This window comes from Semicossyphus pulcher, unplaced genomic scaffold, assembly GCF_022749685.1.
Source record: "Semicossyphus pulcher isolate SPU_LCO1_2020_fin unplaced genomic scaffold, fSemPul1.0.p SCAF_17, whole genome shotgun sequence".
Lineage (NCBI taxonomy): Eukaryota > Metazoa > Chordata > Actinopteri > Labriformes > Labridae > Semicossyphus > Semicossyphus pulcher.
This window is the reverse complement of record NW_027211681.1, coordinates 16,245,738-16,263,205: the sequence shown is the minus strand read 5'-3', so window position 1 is coordinate 16,263,205 and position 17,468 is coordinate 16,245,738. Positions and strand designations below refer to the sequence as shown.

Sequence of the window (17,468 nt, the reverse complement as noted above, 5' to 3'; positions counted from 1 at the left end):
GCATCCCTCGAAGGCTGCAGCCCCTGGACTGGGACACAGCTACTGTGTTGAGCCAATCCCTGCAGTTGAAAATACCTTTGTTCCTGTTAGCATTGATAAAATCAGACATATAACATTTTTGTGAGGCTTTACAGTACTGCTCTACCTCTTAGACTGGGATATATTTTGATCTAGAAACTGGGGAAATGATGTGTTCATGATTATGGGAAAGGCAAGGTACAGACACATGCTCAGGCTCTTGTGTAACATTCATATTTAGTGATTATTTGCCTGACGAAGACTTAAACTTAGTTTGTCCTTCAAAGCAGAATATTTCCTAGTGTTCCTGAGCAGAATGTCAATATAAGAGGATCCACTATCTTAATTAGTGCCATCCTTTAAAGCACATACCTGCATCTCCAATAGACACCATCATTAGTTGGGAAGAAAATTAAAGTGATGTAGGACAGATTTGTTATTGAACTAGTTAATTAAGGCCAGCGGTTGCGGTGGTCAGCGTCTGACAAAAGGTTGCAGATTGGATTAAAAGCGATTTTTAACATTAGGACTGATGAATGCAGACAAGATGAACACTATTTTATCTCCCAATCAATTTGCGAGGAGTTGATCAGGTGTTAATTGAGTTGTCTTATTATGTCTGCTCACTCGATACACATGGCCCAGAGCTAAGAGGATCGCTTAAAGGTGCTGTCATGGTGAACAAATATACCTTCCCGCCATTACAGGTGATACATACGGTGTTGTTTTTCTTTGTAATTAATTTAAGTGTAAATGTAATTTACTTATTTTTTTAAAAATCACCTTGGTGTTCCTTAGCCAGACACAGGTGGAGTTCCTTCACTGTGGCCCGATCCATCGCAGCCTGGACTCGCAGCATGTCCAGCTCCTCCTCTAGGCCGGCTCTGCAGTCACACAGAACATAAACTTTGATTCACCCAGCCCTTACATCAGATCTACTCTTCGTCAAATATGAATGGAATATCAGAAGAAAAAACACGAGCATTGAAAAGTATAATGAGGTTCTTCTTAAATCCCCACAAATAATCTCTCTGGATTCCACTGTGGACTCAATTATTGTAGAAACTTTTTTTATTACACATTTTAACTTCTATCTTTTGCGCTGGCTTCCTCTTCCCGACAGAAAAGACGACATGGTGGAGAAATCAACTAATTAAAATGCTTTTTAATTCATCCTGAAATCAAAGTGACAAGCAACATGAAACACCAAGGTAGGAGAGTACAGTGTGCGTCTGTGTGTGTAACAGACAAACAGACTGGAAAGGGTGCACAATTACCTCTCTGCAATTAGCTTGATTCCTGCTAAAGGCTAATTATGTGGAGCCATGCTCGAGACTTTGCACTTTCAAGTTATTATTAGGACCCCAACTGAAGTCTACTGAGGATACACACAAGCCCACTGAGACAACCACACCTGAAACACACACCTAATTTCCCTCCCCTCTGCTCCACAGAGTCAGAGAGAAGCACTGGAAACAAGCTGCTGCTACTGTAGTGGCATTCTTCCCTCAGTTAACCTCATTACAACAGTAGGTCCTTCTTTCTCACTCACTTCTTAAGGCATGCATCCAGTGCAGTATGCACCATACACGCTGGAGTGTTTGTGGGGAAACAGGGCATTTGTGGCTATTGTGAATTATGATGAACATAATGGCAATTGCCTTAAACTTAACACTTGTTTCTCTCACTTTAATTTTTCTAGATCGACCAAGAGGTTTTTAACATACATTTGCCAAGAAAATGACTTGGGAAAAGTTGTCGTCATAGCACAGGGAAGCAAAGTAATTAGCTTTTTAGCCCACGCAGTCCAGTTGAGGCCTGGTCTAATGGCTGACCACAGCTTAAATAAGTACACAAATGACTCTCCCCGAGGGGGGGTGAGGAAGCAGATGGATATGTGTCGCTCCTCTATAGATTTTCCTCCATAAATGAACTCACGTCGATGAGGCACCGGCACTGCCTGATGTGTCCAGGCTGTTAATGGGACAAATGAGCTGAAATATGCAGTATGTGGAAGGAGCCTGTTCCATCTCATGTTTCTCTTTTATGCCTTTTCGGATGCTGATGGTATTGATGCTAAACCAAAGTTCATATGCAAAACACTCAATTTTGTTGAAGGATAAGCATACTTTCTTAGATGGAGAAGGGATTAGATTGCAGATGGAGTTCACTGGCCGGGGGTCTCCTGTTTCATATCATAATGTTCTGGAGATGGAAGACTATTGCATCCTTATTCGGTTATACTCGTTACTGTGTGTGGACCAGTCTGCCAAAGATGGGGAGATTAGGAGCAACTGCGGGGACGTTACTGTATCATTAATAAAATTTGGTGACTTCAAATACTCCCATTGGTAATTTGGTAGACGTAAAAATAATTAATAGACTTAATATTGTTTGTAGGCTCATTTGTATTTACAAGGCGTTTACAATTGCTACTTATGCCATTCTGTTACATTTGCTTGGCTTTGTAAATTACATGATTGGAGTCAAATCGTACAGAGTCAAGACCTTTTTGTTGACTCTTTACTCTTATTATTATTAATCTATTTAATATTCAATACAAACACATTAAAATGTAAATCAAGAGAGGCATAGCCACAACTTTATCACTGCACATGTGGCAGTGGCTTTACCTTCCCTGTGGTTGACTCTTCAATAGCTATGTATTGTTTTCTGCGTTTATCGCGGCAGCCTTAGTGGTTAATTTGGTCAGTGACAGGGAATCACATGTACTGCCTGTACACTCCTTTGTCTTTCCCTGAGGCAACACATAAAAACACATTTTTAAACTCTCTTTTTTCGCCTCACAAAACGGTTTCCTTCCATGTTGTTTGCAATCTTCCCTCACAGTCTCCTTGCCTTGTGCGAGTACATCACCTGATAAACAGATGCATAAAATGTTAAGTCTATGGGGGTCTTGATGATGGGAAAAGAGTATCTTTGAGAATTCAAAAGGGTGTTAAGGCAACACTGTAAGGCGCAGGTAGCATTGAGCTAAATCCCAATCTCAGGGAGCTTTGTTTCAGATCTGCATCACATTATCGCTGCCTCCACCTGAAACAAGACCTTTTTCCCTTCTTTAGACTCACTGCAAGTTATCTGAAATGAAACCATGTTCTTCTCTCACATCGAGGCTATCTCAGTGGAGAAGAGGTTCTCAAACTAGCCATAACTCCTATAGAGTATTTCAAGTATTTTTTTTTAATCTGGACGATAAATCAAATGAAGCTAGCTGGACAATTTTCAATTCCCTCTCAACTAGCCGCCTCACCTGAGGTAGAATAACACTCAGAAGGCATAAAAGCGAACCGAGTTTCTTGGCAGAAAGCAAACTAAAGGCAACAGACAGGTGTTATGTTTGGTAATGATGTGGTCTGCAATGGAAGTCTGTGTCTCACGTCGCTCTTTTGGCCCCATTTTTGAAAACATTTTCTCTCTCGTGCAGCGCTAGAACTTCAGCCCTGAGCTATCCACTCCATGTCATTTGATCTCTTCTCTACCTGTGTTGCACCTAACACAGCTTAGAGCGTAAGCTGCCAGACTCCATCCACAAGGGTGTACAACACAACATCATCTGCAGCCATTGTGCTTTTACAAGCTGACTTCCTCGTGGTTTTCTCGCTCGACACATAAAAATACACGGGAAGAGCGGGGAATAGGGTGAGAGAGCGAAAACACCTCTGGCATTTTCATCACTGGGGAGAGAGGATCTTGTTTTTGGGGGTGTGGGGAGGGATTCCCTCATGGTTAAACTCAGGCTAGAGGGCTGCTCGTTCATACTGGGAGTTTGGGTGGATAAGCCACTGCTGTCAGCAGAAATGGTGACTGGTGGAGTTTACATGGCTCAGTGCTGTTTTAGCTGCGGGCGATGCAGCAGCAGCAGCAACGGTGAGTCTCCAAGAGTTAGATTCTCCAGCCACAGGCCATTGATATGAGAGGTAAATGGGGATTCATGTAAAAACCACTAGTGGAAACAACCTAGGATGTCCACAATATTCCCTATTAGGGAGGCTTGTTGACGCCGCTAGGTATCCTAATATGAAATAAAACAATATCATAATGTTGTATTTATCAAACATGAGGGAGAAGAAAGGAATTTGTATAAGTAAACACCACTCCCACAGTCAGTGACGATTTGAATATGGGAGGAAAAGGGGACGCTACGTTCTCTACTGTATGTATGAATAGTATTTCTAAGGTCTGGTTCTTTGAAATAACTTGTTCTTTATGCTCTAATTTCATCTCGTTATGAGACTGCTGTAGCTAAGACTTGATGGCGCAGTGAAGCTTGCATCATAATTACTAACTAAGTGCAGACCAAGTTTTTTTTCCACACAATAATTAATTTTCCAAATAATTAATGAAGGAAAAACCTTAGTTGTCTGATTTAAAAACATGCATAAAACATTATGTTTGTGTGTGTGTGAGAGCAAATGTGTCCCTCCTCCAACTAAGCCCTGGTCCGGGGGGCAAAAGACTCTCATTACTTCTAATACCTTTTAGCAAATCAAGATGAAACGAAAAGAAATAGAGGAATATGAGGAACATCGGGGTAAACTTTATTAAACTTAATTAGAGTCAACGTCGCTTACTGGGGAGGTTCACATCCATAATGGTCACTCTCTGTAGAGGAGCTTTCACTGCTGCTGCCGTGCAAATGATCTCAAAGGCTTTTTCCCCAGTAATCGCTGGCTAATTTATGCTTTGATGTCATCTGAGTGGAGCATCTTAAGTCTGAGGGTGCACTGCATGTGTTTATTCTGTTTATGGGGCCTAAATAATCCCTGCCTCTTTTTAGCAACAGACCTTTAACAACAATTACCAAGCGTGGACATGGAGTGCTCTAGACACATGCATAATGAGGACGATAGTATGATCCCGCTAAAACATTTCTAGCCCACTCTGCCCGTGGTAGTGTGCCAGCCACCTAATATAACCAGAGGAAAACCTCAATCAAAAATCATACATGGTGTCACCAGTTCATTTGTCTGTTCCTTTAGCCTTAAAATCACTCAATAATTGCAAAGATATTCAAAGGTGTAAAGATTTTGAAAGATGGGTCATTATGCCAGTGCATAACAACATTATCACATCACTTTTTCGACTGTGAGGTAGGCCTTATTGCCCAAAATCAGTCACCAACCTTTCTTATGCCTGTGAGTGGGAGCAAATTCCTGCAGCCAGCTCCATATTAATGAGTGTTGTTTTACACTGACATGTCCAATAATGACTTTAATGATGGGAATGTTCTGGTCTACACTCGTTTGGCCATGTGGTGCCTGTCTTTTTTTAGATGTACTTAAAGTTATAATCTCGAAGATCTCAGTTTCGTTTTCTCTGGCTGCACCTTAAGCGATAAACGATAATAGCGGGAGCACACTTCCCAGATATCCAGACAGTGTCGCATGTGTGACGTCCACGGTTGGCTCTGGTTGGAACTCTTGATTTTCCTCGCTGACGGTCGCTTTCCTTTTTAGACTGTTTGCCTTCATCTGAACATTGAATTTGTTTCTTTTTCTTTGGATTTTCACTGATTTTTGAAGTTATATCTGTAGTCATCGATCTTTTCTTTGTTTGTTCAGCCATAGTAGATTACTGTTTACTCGCAACACTTGCAGAGACCGGAAAAGCAGCCGCTTAGCTCCGCCTACCCTCTCTGACAGACCAACCACTGCTGGGTGATGAAAACGTGTCACTAACTGGGCGCTGCTTGGGATTTTTTCCGCGAATGTTGCCACAGACACCCAGTCTGTAATAATACCATATACTGCAAATGCAAAGGCTTTCATCTGTGGGCTATAAACTCGATCACCATTGTGTTACCTCATTCGGCGATAGACAGATTTATTTAAATAAAAATCTTCAACATTATTACTTTAAAATTTAATGCAAATACCAACAGTGTGCACTCAGAAACCCAACCACCAAATGAAGGTAGAATAAATAGCTTGCTGCCCAGAAGGCACTCCAATAACTTGTTCAACCTCTTATTCAAGTGCAGAGATTAGAGGGGGGCCCTCATAACCTTCTCTTAACACTGTGGGGACCCACTGTGCAGGAGTTATCCCAGCAATATTCATTCTGGGAAATGGTCCTCTGGGCCTCAAGACAGTGTTTTACAAGAGCTGTTTTTGGAAGAGGTGAAAGGGAGCATCTGTGCACAGTATCATGACAATGAGGAAGAGCGAATGAGAGACAAATGGAGAGTTTAAACAGAGACTCTCCTCTAAAGCCCGCCACAAGGCGTTTAAAGCCTGATAAGGGGCTTTTATTTGGCCCTAAATTCTTCAGCTGCCAGGAGTTAATGAGCCATTAGTGGATCATTGCGAACACTTATCTAGCATAACCTTCACAAGCACAATCATTATAATACGGTCAACGGAACAACAAGCTGCAACTGCTTGCCCTAAGAGTCTCTTGGCAGTTATGCTTCCACAAACTCTTGTTATTGTTTCACTATGATGCACACACTTTTGCTTTCTCTGTTACCGCTCAACAGAAATTTGCATTGCAGGCAAGTAAAGCTGTTTGGTTAAGCTGACTTCATCCATAGTCCCAAACACCCTGTCTGTTCCCTCCTGCTCCCTCTCACAACAGGTATGGAAGAAGGCGAGGACTGGAATAGAGATGGGCCGCGTGCTTTAGCTTAGTTTAACACACTGAGCTGTGCGTTTGTGCAGAATCAACCCTGGAACGGACAGAGTTTTTCTAAAGCACAAGTTTAAAGACCCTAGCCAAGTTTACTTTGCACCAGCCACCCGGGTAAGGAGGGGCCCTGGGGGCGGAGGGTGGAGGAGATGAGGTGGAGCTGGTCAGGGGCACATGAAGGGGATCAAGACTAACCCCGGAGGACAGGCCAGCTACACAGCCAGGAAAGAGGCCAGCCGCTCTCCATCCCTCGTGGTTCCCTCACAGGTCAGTTCCAAGGACCTTACGTGCTCGCTGTAGTCTGCTCGCCTCCCCCCACCAACCCCTGACCATCCAGTGCTCCACTCTGCTCCGCTCTAGTCGTGGCCGGGCAAGCAGCAGGCGGATGGACATCCCTTAACAGGCAGCATCGGCGGCACTAGGGCTGCTAGCCTGTAATTAGCTCGGACAGCTCAGGCTTGGAGAGAGGCAGCCGGGCTATATCATAATGAGCTCAGCTGGGATTAGGAGGACAGGGCAGGGGGGTGAGCAGAGGGGAAAGCGGTAGAGGGGGTGTGAGGGGGGCATGTACCAGAATTCTGGCCTCAGCCTGCTGCAGCATCACAGAGGGCCGGAGGGAGGCAACTGGGAAGACATGTAGGAAGAGGGGAAGAGGAGGGTACAGAGAAGTAGGATAGAGGAGGGAAGAGGTGAGGAAAGGTGAAGGCTAGGGGAGATAGAGGAGAGGAAGTCTGTGGCTTTAGGCCAAGCTTTGTGTAGCATAGTAGAGGGTCAGTGTTAGCGGTACGGTTACAGGGGCTTCTCTAGATCAAACAAGACGATGGCTATCCCACAGCCAGAGACAGACTAAGAGACAAAGACACGAGAAAAGAAAGGCAGACCAAAAAGTTAAATGAAAAGCAGAAAAGTTGAACTAAGCGAATAACAACCACACCTAACAGACTCTAAGTATGTAAAATAACTTATTGACACTTACTTAATAACACTCGCAACAGGACACCAGTTTGGCATACACGTTCCATTAAAAATTGGATTATTTCACAAAGACATAGCCAGAGATTGTGATAATGTGATTTTACTTCCTGCACTTTTATGTGTGAATTTTTGGGCAGCCAATTTTACAAATGAGCACAGAGTCTAATGATCTTGCTTTGGCCCCTGCTGGCTGGTAATGATGTGGAGGGCTAGGTTGATGCTGTGAAGCTGGGAAGGGCACACTCAAATTTTAACACCCACAAACAAGAAGGGACAGTGGGAGTGCGTGTCGGTATGCGTGTACAGGTGTAAGAGAGACGGAGACAGTTTGAAACAAATGTGTGCCGTGCTGTCTCAGCCAGGTAACTTTGACAGCAGGTGACTTACTTTTCAATGGAGAGTTTCCTGGTGAGGTTTTTCAAGTACGCCAGCTCATTCCACACTGCATCGCTGTTCTCTTGTCTTAGCTGCCATGGTTCTGCACGCTGCATCCTTCCACCTGGCCTGGACACACACACACACACGCACAATATGTATAAGAAGACAAAGGTATAAATGTAGTGGCAGGCAAAGGCATACATATAAATAGAACAGATCATTTACGAATCACATACACACATGGAAAGCAAACATACTAACAAGGGAAAATGGTTGCAAGTGTACATTACTGTGCTGCCTCTGGCCAATACACATGGGGTAACAAGGCCCCTTAGTCTCACTCTGTTTTTGTTATTCAGCCATCTTTAGCAGTATTCAAATGAGCAGCCTTGACTTTGACATTTCAGTGGCAAATCATGTACACACGTATGCATGTTTGTTGAAGCCCAGGGCACTGCCCGTGTGGCAGGGCGCTGGACCATTCCCTGTGTGCCATGCAAATGTAAATAATGGCAAAAACACACTCGCAAACGAGGTCATTCAAATGACTACACCTCACTTATGAATACTTAATGACACTTTGTGCTCAGTGGCTGCCCCCTCCATTGAACTTCCCCTTTAACTCACACACACACAAAGACACACACCATCCCTGCTGCCCCCAACTGCATCCCTGCACACACCCAGCTCATCAATCAGTCTTAGCCCAACACATTCAATTCCAATTAGCCTTTCATTTAAAAACTAAAACGGCTTTTTACGGAGAGACTGCAGAAGAGGCAGATGAGAAGAGAATTGTCACACACAGACAGACACACCACAGTTTCTCATTTCGTCCCGATCAATGAGGTGGAGGTGTGGAAATGGATTGTGAGGGTCACTGCTGTTGCGGAGGTCTCTTTTTCCCGTGGTCATTATTGGCTATGTAGACACAGCCATGGTACGCTAATACTAGTTAAACCCTGGTGCCTGGGAGTTGGAGGCTACTGAGGAACGGCAAATGTTTTCATTTAATACTGCTAATGCCCTCGTGTGCAATTTGGAGCCCTTGAACTTCTTAGCAGTGTGTGTGTGTTTCTATGTGCTATCTGTTGGCTTGGGTTAGTTTCCCAGAGTGCAAAGCTACTTAACGGATAATCTCGCAGTATAGTCACAGAGATTGATACACTTTTACTCATTCTACTGCACGCACACGGTGAATTTAGCATAAACTACCTTAACACTGCCTAGAGCCGTAATATAACATGATATTTTACCCACAGCTCTGTTTTAATTCTCTCTGTGTGATTTTTAAGTATGTAGTGTATCAACTGCATTCCTTATGAAAGGTGTATGAAGCTTTATTAAGTCACGGTAAAGCTTTATACATTTTAATTTGTTTACAGTGGGCCTAAAAGCTGTTGAACATTGGAGCCATGAGAGAGCTATCTTCTTCAGGCCTCAGTGCTTCCTCCCCGATGGTATCCTAGTTTCCATTATTAAGCAGGAGGAAATAGAGAGAACTTTTCCACGCTGCTGCGGCTAATTGCTCTGATTCAGGGGGAATCTGTTTATGGGCGCAACTTTGATCAGAGTACGGATGCTTTAATAACCTTTAATTTTATTTGCTCACCCCCATCATCCCCAGTCTGATTAAAAAACTTTTTCCCTTCTCTAATATAAATAAGAAGTTGGCTTTTTTCCCCCTCTCCTTCATGCCATTTTGGGAAAATATGGTAGTAATGGTGAATGGCAGGGTGGTTTCACTGGGACTGGCCAACTGCACACCGCCGGCATGCTGATGAATTTCTGCTCTGTGATTGGCTGGTAGCTCTACTCTGGTTATTTTACACATTGGTGATGTCGCTCAGCAGCTCGCCGCATAGCAACCAATTGTCTAATTTGGTAGCGTCTTGTGCTGATGAGGGAATGAAACTGAAATCTTGAAGGTATACAAAAATAATGTCAGTGTCTTATTAATGTGCCTTATTTGGCTTAAACTGTGTACACAGTGTGTATATAAATTGAAGTATTTGTAGATGGTAGCTCAGTCTGTAGGGACTTGGCTAGGGAACCTGAGGGTGGCCGGTTCAAGTCCCGGTGCAGACCAAGCACTGAATTGGGGCTGGTAGCTGGAGAGGTGTCAGTTCCTTTCTTTGGGCTCCATCTGGGTGTCCTTGAGCAAGGCACCAAATCCCCTAACTGCTCGGGGTGCATGTCCATGTGCAGCCCCCTCACTCTGACATCTCTCCATTAGTGCATGTCCATGGGATCCTGTTTGTGCGTGTGTGGACAGAGTGAAAAGATTGAATTTCCCCTCGGGGATTAATGAAGTCTACCTTCTTCTTCTTAAACACAGAAGTGTAGTGCAGGTAAGGCAGAGGCATATCAGAGTCTCATCTTGTGGTCCTGCACACAAAAGGGGAACCAAAAAAAAAGCGACCCCCCGCATCTTTCCAAAAAGGCAACAACACAGCATGGAAGCTAGAGGGAAATCCCTAACAAGCTCCAAATGCAATGAGACTCGACGCCTATCCCCACTGACTTGTTAGGGCCCTGATTTCCCAGCACTAATGGGAGTATTTAAGTCATTTTCTATTGTCTCTCATTCAGGCTGGCATTACCCCAGTGGGTTTAACAGCTATTTAAGGATGGGGCTTAATGCCAAATGAATGCCAGGATCATAACATTGAGTGACTGGCTGGTGCCATGGAGGGCTCTGACTGAAAAGGGCAAAGCTGCCTATTGCATCAATTTGGTGTCAAATCAGTCATGAAATTCAGATACTCTGACACTGGTACCACAAACTTATTATCATGAATGTGTATGTCATCTAAGCCCTTAGTTCTTAACCCCAGCTCTGTTTGTCTGATACTATTAACACCCATGTTTTCTTCTCTTAAAACCATGTTCTTCAGCTTGCAGTCTGACAAAAGTACATTATTTCAACAGGCAGAACAGTTCTTTGATAACCTGCTAAAATGTATAACAGCAGCACGCCTGGTGTTGACTCCGAGAGCTTTCTCCCACTACATCTCTCCGTCTTTGTTCCCACTGTCTCAGACACATGCTGTTGAGCCGCGCTGAGCTGACATGAGCCGAGTCGAGCCTAGCGCTGAATACGCTCTCTCACTCGCTCCACTTTCACACGGGCTCACATTGCACTGCTGTTTTCTTTAATTAACCCAGAGAGAAAACAGCTGAGGGGGTCAACACTTTGCTCCCGCGCGGCCACCAAACATATGCACCTTTAGTTACACTTCAAAATGGACTCAGTGACGCTGTTGGAGGAGAAGAAACAGAGACAGAAAAAGTGGGAAAAGACTGGGGGAGACAGTGGAGAGAACAAGACTTCTATATTAATGACATTTTCCAGCACATTTTCCGCTTTGTGTAAAAACCCTGTGGTTTCTGGTGAAGATAACAGGTCCAAGCAGGAAATGGCCCTCCCCCTCCACCTCCTCCTCGTCTTCCCACCTCCCTCTACAGGCCTTCTCAAACACCTTGCACCCCCCCCGGACCAGACACCTCCAGCCTCTGGCTCTCACATCCTAATGAATGCTGAGGGAGAAGAGACGCAGAAGCGCACACACTTGGCACAAAACGGCCCAAATTGACTGGGCTTAAAACCTCTGAGCTTTTCAGAGGCAAAGGAAGGAATTTCTCCCGCTCTCCCAAATCCGGCACTCAGGTCTTGTCAGACAACATGTGGAGAGCAATGAGGCCCTAAGACTATTTGTGAGAGGTTTCAGAGGGTTGTAGCGTTTCACAAGGGCTTTTAACATAAGGCAGGTTGAGTTATGTGCTTTGAAACGTCTCTGGCTGACGGCTACGTGGAACTGGATGTTATTCAAGTTCATGGCTGCAAGTCACGACTATTTTCCATAATAAATTAATCTGCTAATAATGTTTGCGACTAAGTGATTAATTGTTTAGCTCATCAGAAAGTTGTTAAAATGCTAATCAGAATTTTACTGGAGACAAAGGTGACATCTTAAACAAAACACGTCTCTGCCGTCGTTTAGTGGCAACTTTAGTTGAAACTTAGCTAGCTTGAAATGTAGTGATTAGTTGTAGTAACGTTAAAGGTTGTAGTCAGTAGTGAGTTTGCAAAAATAACAATGACGGTTACAGCTGGCTCGCGCATCACCGAAGTGGTTGCCATAGGTTACACATAATGATAGGCATAGCGTCGCCCCGTCCATTAACGGGATTGGCTCCTTAGGTTTGTGACGTCTCAAACCTGCCAATCTGAAAACGTGTTGTTCAGTCTGTCCTTGGCACACTGCAGTTTAAAAGCAGACAGGCCCAGCCGTGGAGATGACTGCTCATGTTGTCCCTGATATGTCTTGTAGCACATGAAGAACACCACATGGAGATGTTTACAAGGTTAAACACTTGATTTTCACAGGAGGAGTCTTTAAAAACCCCAAACTTTTAGTTTACATATTACAAAAAGCAGCAAATCTTTACATTTAAGATTTAGGATGCAGCAAACGCTTGACATTTTTGCCTGAAAAAGCACCCAAAAGATTAATCATTCATCAAAAATATTTGTCGATTAATTTTCTTTTGATTATCTTTTTTTGCACTTTTCATCTATGCATCTATGTCCAAGTAGCTTTGTGTGTTTCATGAATCTAGTGGTCTCAAAAAGTGACAAAAACATGAGATGAAAGATGCTTTTTTCATTTGCACAATTGAAATGACTTAAAGAGAGGTGAAATAAATGTTCATGATCTTGATGGTATTTAATAAAGTTAAATGCGGCCCTTTAGTCACAATTTTGTTAGAGAGGGGGGCATGAAAACTTTTCCTCCTCCACGAGGGGGCATGACAGAAAAAGTTTGAGACCCGCTGATCTACACAAATTGGTCTTTTTTGAGAGCATACATTATTAGTTATATTACATTTTCCCCTTATTGTGTTGTGTTACATATGCTTGTTACTAAACATTAAAGTGTGTACTCACAAGCCAGCTGATTTCTCCATCTCTTTCAGGTGCTCTCTGACTGTCCTGTAGTTGGTCTGAATCAGACACAGGCGTTCACGACGTTTATCATGAGCCCTCCTCAGCTCTTTGTTCTCCTCCATCTGTAAGGCACAGTGACAAGATTGTTTCCCCTCAAAGTTGTACAACTAAACATAACTTTAATGGAAAAGGGAGTGAGATTCATGTCCACAGGCACAGCAGTGTGGCTGGACAGTAGCTGAAGAAAGCCCCTCACCGGCTACATATTTAAACTGGTCCACAGGTGAAACACCTTTGCCTGACAGAAACCAGCAGGTTCAGATTCTTTTCTCTCCTCGCTTTCCTCCCTGACAAGTGCTCCCACTCTCACTGAGCAACTGAGACATCATTAAAGAACGACATTTACATGACGAGTCAGCGGGGCCACAGGAACTGAAGCAGACACATACGCACACTTGAACCAGCCAAGAGTTACCAACTGATGGCCAGCACGTGTAGTGTAAAGGGGGGGCTGTAGCAGTGTGTTTGTTGCTGACACTGTTGTTGACAGCTATTAAAACACAAGCAAGATTGGGCTCCAGCTTAAAGAAGGAGTAAGAGAAGACAACATATAGATTTTTCTTGTCAGGGGCAACCCTCCTCCCCGTCTCACTGACCTTAACAGCGAGGGCGATGGAGAAAACACTTTCAACAGGCAGGACAAACAGAGGTGGAAAGAGAGCAAAGGAGGAGAGAAAGGCAGCTGATGAAAATAGAGGACAGAGAAAGAGAGAGAACAGAGAAATTAGGAGGAGAAGAAAGAGAGCAAAGCAAAAGAGAAAGTGAAAGGAAGAGTGCAGGACAGGTTTCTGCTTGAGTGGCCAGGGCTAGGGAGAGTTGTCGAGCGCTTTCTGAAGGGAAGGAGCTTGTTTACTGCTGATATGACACGGCTGCCCTGCAGAGAGGGAAATGCGAGCCCTCAGCCCTGTTATTATTAACAAGGACAAAGAGAACAGAGAGAGCACACAAACATGCACCGGACACACCACGGGTGCGCACACACACACACACACACACACACACACACACACACACACACACACGCATGCACTTGGGGTGCACATTGAAACTGCCAATGTGACAAGTATGGATTTTCCCTGGTGCGGATTATTCACAGAGGACATCTGCAAGACATCCTCGGCCCCTTCAAGCTGCCCCCAACCTCTCAAAACAAGGCTCTAATGAAAGGGGCCAGACCGGGGCAGTGTTAACTGGTGGAACTAGGAGCTGGGGGAGGACACAGAAGAGTTGAGGCTGACTGATGGAGGGAAAGAGGGGGGGCAGGATGGAGCAAGTGGCAGGGCATTAGCCACATCATGTCTTCCCAGGCTCCTTATAGAGCTTCCCCTGGGCAGCCCAGCTCTGGTCATCAGGCCACAGACCCTTGCCCACCGATCAATACACCCCCTTACCCAGCCAGCATACACATCTGTGGACGTTCTCAAGCTGAAAAATAATTACACAGCAACAGCTACTGTTTACTTGAAAGTGTGCGGAAGAAAAAAAGAGGCCATTATTATGAGAATTGTTTGTTTGTCTGCTGCTGTTAGCTGCTAAGGTCAACATGTCAATGGTACAGGCTGGCGTACCCAATTTGAAAGGCATTCTGTTAGAAAGAATTGGATGGGATCAACTGCAGAACAACGGGCTGGAAAGAGTGAAGTACTTCTACATGATGCTTGAGGTGAGGTCTCCACTGTAGCTGATGGAGGGCATGTTGCTCAATGCCAGATCAAAGCAAAGGACATAACCACTTAATCACGCTCTTATTAATATGGTCACAGATTTGAGTTGCTAATCACAGTTTGTCTGTGCATACCTTTGCTAAATGCCGCTCAATTGGAAGACACGCAAATGGCACCATTAACCAAGACAGTCATGCGTGTCGTCTGATTCTGCGTCGAGCATTAGAGTCTGACTAGGTGTCTGCCGGTGATGTAATTCAGACACTTCAGATCTGACAGGAAAATGATTCCTAATGTGTTCCTAGGATTGTGCTCAAAGGGAGATGACCTCTGCATAATCATTCACTCACTGGTCAATCGGACAGATGGAAAGGATAAAGAAAGGCGATGAGGAGGACAGCTTTAGGGGAAAGACCATGGAAAGTGGAGAAATACACACTTCTGACATTAAATAAAAGAGAGAAAGACATGTTTTGAGACCTTAAAAGAAACATAGGGGAGAGGTTAAAATGAAGTTTATTTAGCTTGCAGTGAGTTTGAGATACAGGAGAAGAACAGGGAACAGTGGGAGAAAGACGTCAGGGGGCAAGTGAAGGTTAAAAGACCAATAAAGCTGATTCGTTTAAGGGAAAAAAAACCCGGCTGCATCCACTTTCACCAGTGCAGCTCCTCTCCTGCTGTTTCCCTTCCTACGCACGCTCTGTTTGTATGTATATGCACGTATGTCTGTGTGTGTGTGTGTGAAATACACTGTAAGAGAAGGTCATCGAGGAGGCAGTGGCAGCACAAGTGCAATTGAACCCTTTGGAAACTGTGACTGTTAAAGTGCTGCAGATCTTCCTACACCCCAGAAGCTGATAGCAGCAATCATACGTGTGAGATAGTGGCCGGAGCAACAAGCGGCTCCATTAGGTCGTCTATCGCCCCACACACTATCAGCTGGACACCACTATGCCATTGAATGTGCCCTATTCAGCAAAGAATGCCTTAAAGTGTTTCAAAGTCATGAGCAGTCAACAGCCACTGGCAACACTGAGACGGAAGATTGAAAGAGTAAAAGCAGCGATAAAGTGGGCTGCAGGAAATAAAGGACATACAGTTAAAGCATAAAGAGTTAATAGAGAAATCTAAATAAGAGAAAAGCCAGGATATGATGTGTATTCTATAAGCTTTATGTTAACTCGTTACCTTCAAATGCAGCAGCTCCTCAAGGTCCTGGATCTTCTGTTCTGCCCCTCTCCTCCTCCTTCTACCCAGCTCCACACTGCTGGCTGGGGACAGAGACCTGGACCGCTGCACAGGTGCATCCTGGGAGAGGTAAGCAAAGAAAGCACCGGGGTGAGAACTCCAACACACTTCACTTACACACAGAGGCACAAACCCATGCAACAATTAACATCTGTAGAAACACTGAGTGAATGCCAATAGTGGAATTATCCGCGTTCACTCTGTTCCCCTCCTCTCACCTTGAGTAAAAACACGCACATTGTCTTCTTTGGCACGCACATATGCACACACACAAACCGACGTGCTACCAGAGGAATAAAGCAAGCTGGAGCAGCAGTCGGCAGAAGCTGAAGGGAGGAGGTTCAGTTTTGTGTGTGCGTGTTTGGAAGCGGGAGTTGCAAGCTGAGAGCGGCAAAGGTTTCTCCCTGCGACTGGCTAATGAGTATGTTCATTTCCATTTACATTGTTTCTTTGACAATAATGATGTCCCATTAGGGGAGACTAAAGGGGCTATAGATTCCAGAATGTGCTGGGCTTCATTACAAGAGGTGGGCAGGGAGGCCGCTCTAATTGCTCTACCAGGGGCCTCCAGGTTACACTTGATAGGACAACTGGAAGAGCCGCCGATTAGGAGGGGGGAGCAGTTTGCTAGCCAGCCTCTTCTGTGGAAATAAATAAAGAAGTGGAGAAGTGCTGGGGCCGCACTGTAGAAAAGCAGTGGGAACAATATGCTAGTGGAATATGAATATGAGAGGATATGTGGCCCCCTGTGGTGCCAGGCAGGGCTGACCAGATGGCAGGCTAAAATATGCAATGCGACTAAACGTACTACAGTCCTTGGGCTGCAGTGGATGAGGAGTACAGGAGGTGGGGTGGAGTGAGGGGGTATATAATAGCCACGGAAATGTGTTCTAATGGCTGTACAAGCTTTTGTCTTTTAAAGTAATAAAACCAAAGTTGATTTCTGGTAGAAACGGCAATGTATTTTAATAAATAAAAGGTACCCTTCTTCTACGCAAAACAATGTCAACCATTCGGGGCAACAAACAAGTCTTGGGAGCCTGAGAGCGAAGAAAGGGCAACTAGGGTGTTTCTTTAAAGTGCAGAAAAACAAAGTGGAGGTGAGGTTTCATTGTGTAAAGTGTTTTGAGACTAAAGATTTAAGAAAATGTAAGTTAAAATACATGCATGCATCAACTTTAGACTGCAGCACCACGTCCACTATAGCTGTGTCCCAATCCAGGGGCTGTAACCTTCGAAGGAGGCGGTCCACAGAGGGTCATCCATGGAGGATGCATCATTCATAGCATGCGTAGACTGTTAAAGCCGATCTGAATTGAGACGGTGTGGTCTACGGAGAATTTCCTGTGTGCGTCCCCAGCTGTTCCTACCCTTACCCTTGCGTCACCAAAAGCCGCTCCTGTCGCCTAGCAACACGTAGCTAGCGGGCTAACTAGCATAACTAACGTTGAGTAAGTTAACCTCTTTGGTTTTTTAAACATGTGTAATGATAGCTTTTTGATTGTGTTGAAACCAAAACAATTGAA

The 17,468-nt window shown here is 44.4% G+C and overlaps 1 protein-coding gene across 1 annotated transcript in view; it reads right to left on the bottom strand.

Annotated features, from left to right (window-relative positions):
- The window catches only part of cntln (centlein, centrosomal protein), an 89,066-nt gene that overhangs the window by 42,625 nt on the left and 28,973 nt on the right, over window positions 1-17,468 (bottom strand). The window contains exons 10-13 of the mRNA XM_069666458.1: window positions 15,883-16,002; window positions 12,971-13,092; window positions 8,029-8,145; window positions 802-902 (exon numbers count right to left, since the gene is read on the bottom strand). Of these exons, the coding sequence (XP_069522559.1) occupies window positions 802-902; window positions 8,029-8,145; window positions 12,971-13,092; window positions 15,883-16,002 (460 nt within the window). The remainder of the gene's footprint in view (window positions 1-801; window positions 903-8,028; window positions 8,146-12,970; window positions 13,093-15,882; window positions 16,003-17,468) is intronic.